The sequence below is a fragment of the Pteropus vampyrus genome, unplaced genomic scaffold (genome assembly GCF_000151845.1).
Source record: "Pteropus vampyrus isolate Shadow unplaced genomic scaffold, Pvam_2.0 Scaffold286, whole genome shotgun sequence".
In the NCBI taxonomy this organism is placed as follows: Eukaryota; Metazoa; Chordata; class Mammalia; order Chiroptera; family Pteropodidae; genus Pteropus; species Pteropus vampyrus.
In genome coordinates, this window is record NW_011889067.1 from 3247 (window position 1) to 9330 (window position 6084).

The 6084-nt window shown below is 56.8% G+C and overlaps 1 protein-coding gene across 1 annotated transcript in view; it reads right to left on the minus strand.

Moving 5' to 3' along the window:
• LOC105302850 (transmembrane channel-like protein 3) overlaps positions 1-6084 on the minus strand; it is a gene marked incomplete at its 3' end in the record, with an annotated part of 16321 nt that overhangs the window by 2873 nt on the left and 7364 nt on the right. The window contains exons 3-5 of the mRNA XM_023520942.1: positions 4131-4206; positions 2158-2239; positions 528-634 (exon numbers count right to left, since the gene is read on the minus strand). Coding sequence (XP_023376710.1) covers positions 528-634; positions 2158-2239; positions 4131-4206 — 265 coding nt within the window. The remainder of the gene's footprint in view (positions 1-527; positions 635-2157; positions 2240-4130; positions 4207-6084) is intronic.

A 6084-nucleotide genomic window follows, 5' to 3' on the forward strand; every position in this document is an offset into this window, starting at 1 on the left:
TGCGGCTGGCTCACTGACGTTGCTGGGCCTTGCTAACAGCTTGGGAATGGCCCCGTTCGCTTTGTGAGGGTGACGTTTAGCTGAGAAATGGGTGTTATTTTAACCCAGTGTCGACAAACTGGCCCACGGGCCAGATCCAGCCTGTGGCCTCTCTTTCTATGGCTCAACACTGAGAATGGCTTTTGCATTTTTAAATGTTCGGGAAAAATATTCAAAAGAATAATATTCTGTGTCGCATAAGAATCACGCGACACTCAGGTTTCGGCATCTGTCACTAAGATCGCACCGAGACCCAGCCACGTGCATTGGTGTGCGTACTGTTGGTGGCTGCTCCCCTCACGTGGCGGATTTGAGCCCCGACAAACCGCAGGACCCGCGACGCCTAACGTTCAGGGCCTGGTCCTTGTCAGAACGAGTCTGCTGCTGCCCGGTCTGAACACACACGTCCGCCCCCTCGCAAGGAATGCGAGGGTGGACGTTCTGTGGTGCTTCCCTAACGCCCCGTCCTTTTAGCGGATGGCACTTACCTCTGGAATGACAATAAAAGCACCCGTCATCATCGTCAGCACAATATTAATTCCAAACAGCCATCTCAGGAAGATGAAATAGGACGCGACCCCAGACCCAAAATGACCTAGGGAACGAGAAAGAGAGTTCGGCTGAAACCCTCGCGGTGCAAGAGGCTCCCCAGAGCGCGACGCCCCGCGTGCAGCCGGTGGGATGTCCCCCTAAAGATGGCCATCACAGGGCTCGACCCGCTCGTCACTGCCTACCAGTGTCTCGTGCAGAAAAAGCCCCTAATTAAAAAATTTCCCCAATGTCATGTTCATCTCCAATGCTTTCACTGAATTTATAACATTTTATGTACATTCAGAAGTTTTGAGAACTTCTTTCTTTTATTTTGCATAATTTTGAAAATTCCAAGAATTTCTCTAAGGATTCTTTGGCCTTCATCTCTAGATGATCTGCTAGGTGTTGACCTTAGGGGAAACTGGGGGAAGGGGTTATGGGATCTGTCCTTGCGGCTTTTCTCTATGTGCAAATTCATTCTAAAATAAAAAGTGTATTTAAAAACAAATTAACACAGAGAAAACAAGACAGCAGAGAAGTTACACAAGGACAGGAGTGACATTTCGATGACTTACTGGAGCAGATGAATTTGTCCTACACTTAAAAGAAAAATAACCTCTCGATTTTTCAAATTTAGTTTGTTTTGATAAGTAGGAAGAAAATAACGACAAAAACCTAGTCCAAGATCACTAAATGAACATCACTAGAACTAGTTTCTAGTAAACATTTAGCGTAACCCTACGTTACTGTGGCACAGGTATAAATTTTCATATAGAACTGGCATCTCACTACAGCATGCCTCGTGAGTTTTCGCTATATCACAAGCATTTTTTTTTCATGCAAAAACGTTCTTCTATAAAACGAATTTCATTGCTCCATCATGTGACTTTTCCATGCTTCGTGCAGGTGGCCCCCCACGACGTGACATGGGGAGAGTTGCCCGCCTTTCGCTAGGTGGGGGCCGTCACATGGTGACCAGCAGCTTGCAAGGTCAGGGCTCCCAGCAGAGCCTGAGAAAGGGCCGGCTACGGGGCTGGGGAGGGAGGGGGCGGGGAGGCGTGGGGGTGGCGGAGCGGGGAGCTGGTCTGGGCTGGAGCCCAGCTTAGCCTGAGCCCACGGGGAGCTCTGGAGCAGGTGCTGCCCCGCAGAGGCAGTCGGTCCAGTGCAGACAGAGGGCTGGGCTGGGCAGCCGCAGTCAGTCACCGCCTCCAGGGACCAGGGGCGCGGGCCTGGCATCTGCAGTGCGGGACCCTCTAGGGCAGGGGTGAGGAAGCAGCTGGGAAATGCAGACTCCTGTGTCTGTTCTGCAGTTGCCCACGTTAGTGTTATTCACCCGTTTTCCATTCGGTCCTCCCTGGTTTGTGCTGATGAGCCGCAGCGGAATGTGGGCCTGTTCCCGTCCTGGGGAAGGTGGGGACAGACGCGCATCCCCCCACACCCCCCGTCCCATGTCCAGTGCAGGTCGGCGCCCCTGTGCCCGTGCCCCTGGCTGCCCAGTGTGAGGGCCAGGACGCGCCAGGCTCTCCTCAGCCCCGCCGGCGGTGGGCATGGCTGCACCCCGCCCCGCTTCCCCAAGCCCCAACTTACTCTCGATTTTCTTTATCCTCATTTCCCAGGGAATGAAGATGACCACGAAGTTATGGGCCAGGCGAGCAAACCTCCGCCAGAGCTGGAAGGAGGAGGGGGATCAGAGAGCTTCCCACCGAGTCCGTTCTGCGCTCCTGCCCAGGTGAGCCCATCTGCTCCGGGCCAGAGCTGTGGTATCTGCGCCAAGGACCCCGGCCTGCCTTGTCCCCACCATCCCTGCCTGGGGCCTAGCGGTTGGAGGAATGGTGTCCAAATGCTCCCACTTGACCCGGCTCTGGGAGTCGGGCCCAGAACACGCAGGGCTCACAGCACCCCTGTGACTACAGTTCCCACCCCCATTTAAGGACCAAAGTCTGGAGCGTACCCAGAAAATGGGCATGCCCACTGGGTGCCCCCCACCCTGCAGCCGGAGCCCGTCCCAGCCTCTCCCCTGCCAGAAGCTGCCTCTCTGAGCTCTGGAAACGTGTGTGTGTGACACACAACTGCCACACGGTCAAACACCTGTTTTTTCCCTCAAAGAAGAGCAGGGCAGACTGGCCCAAGGCTGACCCTGAGACTCGCAGCTGTCCGTTCTGACACAGACCACCTGAAGTTCTGCTAAGAAGTCACATATATAACCACAGTGTCCTCAACTGTGAGACAGCACAGGGTCCTGACGCGGACACGTGGGGTTGTGCCATCCTGGACGGGTCTGCGGGGCCAAACGGCCGCTTGTGAGAATCCAGGTTGCAGCAGAAGCTGGAGCTGTTGCTCTTCCCAGCTCACGACGGCCCAGAGCCCCCCACACGCAGACACGGGCGTTTCGCCCATGAACGCCCGGCCATCCCTCCGGCCTCCTATGTGGTCCATGGCGTCCTCCCAGGCACTGCCTGCCCCGTGCTCGCTCCTGGCGCAGTGGGGAGGATCAGCGCTTCCTGATCTGCCCTGCCTGGGTGTCCGGGGCCGGGGGCTCCAGCACTCTCCGGGGAGGGCCCGGGGCTGGACAGCACTGGTGACTCAGGCTACCGCTGGTCCCAAATGCAACAGGCACTGGGCAGAGGGAGGTCAGAGGCCTGCGATGCGGCCCCGGCCCAGGCCCTCTGCTCTGTGCCCCGGGAAGGAGCTCTTTCCTGCCTGGGGGCTGCCATCCCCCATCCTACCGGAGGCAGAATCCCCTCAGTGGTGCTCAGCTGCTCCTGAACCCCGACTTGCGTGGGGATCTCCACGCACGGCACGGAGTAAAGCAGTGCGGGTTTTGCAGGCGGAGACGCAGAGACCCCGCCACCACCTCGGGGGCTCGACTGAGGGGCCCTGGGCTGGACGGCCTAAACGCTCACTCTGCCGAGGAGACTCCGCACCGGACACTGCTCAGCAACATGGAACAATCCTGAAGGTACGGTGTCAGTAAAGGAAGGAAGGCGAACTGTTTGCATAATTACTCCAACGTGAAGAGTATACACTCAGTGACTGAGCCGTCAGATTCTTAACAATACACTGTACTCGGAAGAGGCAGCTCAAAAAGGGGATGTGACTTCTTTGTCTTCTAAACAGTTATGAAAATTGTTGCACTGTCTTTACAGATAGGTAATTTCAACATATACTAAAGTTTAGCTTTAAGTAGCTGAACGGGAGAAGCAGGAAACACACACCTCAGCGCTGTGTTAAATGGGGCTGGAAAAGGCCTGTCGCTTTGTCACTGTAAGAGACACCGTGAATCCAATCTGCACGGACGGGATTAAGCCAGGCCAGATGCTAGATCATGCCCTCGGGGAGACATCCATTTCTGAGAAGTCAGGCTTAGCCAGGGTCACACGAATGGTAAGTGACGGTACTGGGGACTAAAGGCCACGTTTTGGGACACGCAGACCCGGCAGCTCACCATGCCGCCATCCGGCTGTGCATGACTGATGGGCACACCTGACGTGGCAGCTGCAGTGACAGGTGCGACTCCCTGAGACCCCAGCCCGGGGGGCCGCGCCCGCGCACGCCCTCACCTCTGCACCAGCTGCCTGGTAGCCCCGCGTCCTGGTCAGCCGACCCTCAAACTTCAGCACGATCTCCTTCGCTCGTCTGGGAGGAGAGAGGCATGGCAGTGAGCATGAGTTCATCACTCTTCTAATCTGGCCAAAGCATGCGAACATCCAACAGGACTCCGTGGCCGAACAACATGGGACAGAATGCTGGGCGCGGGGGAGGGGGCGGTCTGCAAGTCTCTCATCTCCTGGTCTCTGGTCACTGGAAAACGCCGTCGGGAAGCATTTTCCGAGAGGTCAGACTTGGGGTTATCGGAGGTGGGGGTGGGGGAGGGAGGGGAAGGAAGGGGGTTAAAAGGTACAGACTCCTAGTCATAAGACAGGAAGGTCCCAGGGATGTCACGTCCGGCGTGGTGACTGCACTTAGCACTGCCGTGGGGCACGCAGAACACTTGAAAGAGCAAACCCTAAGCGTCCTCGTCACAGTCTATCCACACGAGATGACGGATGTCAGCTGAACTTGCCGTGGTGACCATGTCACAGTACGTGTACATCAGGCCATCAAGCTGCATGCCTTGTACAGCGATGGATGTTAATTATTCTCCAATAAAATGGGGAAAACGTATTTTCTTTTAACATTTAAATGGATTAATTCACACAAAACGATGAGTTAATACGCAAACCAGTCACGAGGGATTCCTTGTTGCCCTCCTGGATGCCACTGGAGCTGTCTGTCTGTCGGGAAGCCCCGGTGGTGGGCGCCAGCATCCTGGCTCCCCCCGAATCACGACACCCTCCCTCCTCACTCGGTTCTTTGGACGAGAGAGCCAGACCCAGCTCGGAGACTCTGCTTTGAGACCGGGGTGGTGTCGGGTACTGCGAGCAAAAAACTTGTGTCTACACAGCCATGAACAAGCTGATTCAGCCCCAACGACCTGGTGACACACTAGCTGATCGCTCTGAGTTCACTGGGAGGATAGGAGTTAGAGTCACACCGAGATGAACTGCAGGGTTAGGACACAATGTCACTGCCACGGGAGACAGAAGGCGAACACTCGTAGAGCTGAGCGTCACCACCAAGGTGACCTCGCCTGACACTGTATCATGCTGACGAGAGCCCCATGTCCAAGACTGGCCGCCTGTGAGGTCGCGCTCAGTGTCCGTAACTTCCTTCTCCTGATCGATGCGTCGGCTCCGCCCGCTTGCATCCCAGCCCGCCTCCCGCAACGGGGTGTTCTCTCCACGCGGCCGAACCGGATCGCTGCGGTTCGGACCAACGCTCCGCCCGCACTGCAATCGCCCCATCTTCACGGCGCAGCCAGTGCACTGGCTTCATTCTGCTCCAAACCAGAAACGCAGGCGAGGGAGAGGGTCAGCACCCTAGCCCACGCAGCGACTAGAAGACAGAGGCCTTAAAAGTGAAGTAACACTGTATCTCAACCCATTATTTATCACGTTTCTCTTGCCGACATGTCCTGCACACTTACTTGGTTCAAGCACAGAAGAATAATACAGAGGCACGTGAAGCAGAGTTGTCCACTTGCTAACAGAGATGGACAAGTCGTAAAGTGACGAGGGCTGAGGGACGGCGGCAGCGGCCGAGGAAGCAGGGAGGACCGGCGTGGCCCCCAGCAGCACCGACCTCCAGCTCGCTGCAAGGCGGGCGGACGAGCGCTCAGGGCGTGAGCCCCCCGCCCCCCGGGTCAGCATCGCTCCCCAGGTGCGGTCAGGGCTCCGTGCTCCTGGCCCGTCCTCAGACGTCTCGACCAGTACCATCAGTGACGTGTCACTCCAGCAGCTTCTCAAGGTGATGGGGAGGACTCGCGTGTGACAAGGGGTGACAGATGCGAGTGCTGAGGACGAGCGGCTCTCTGGGAGCCCGGCCCCTGGCGGCCGGGCATCGTGGACCAAGGCCCGGCTTGTTCTTTTGCTCCTCCAGTGTTTCGGCAGAGGAGCTACCGTCTGCAGTGCTCTG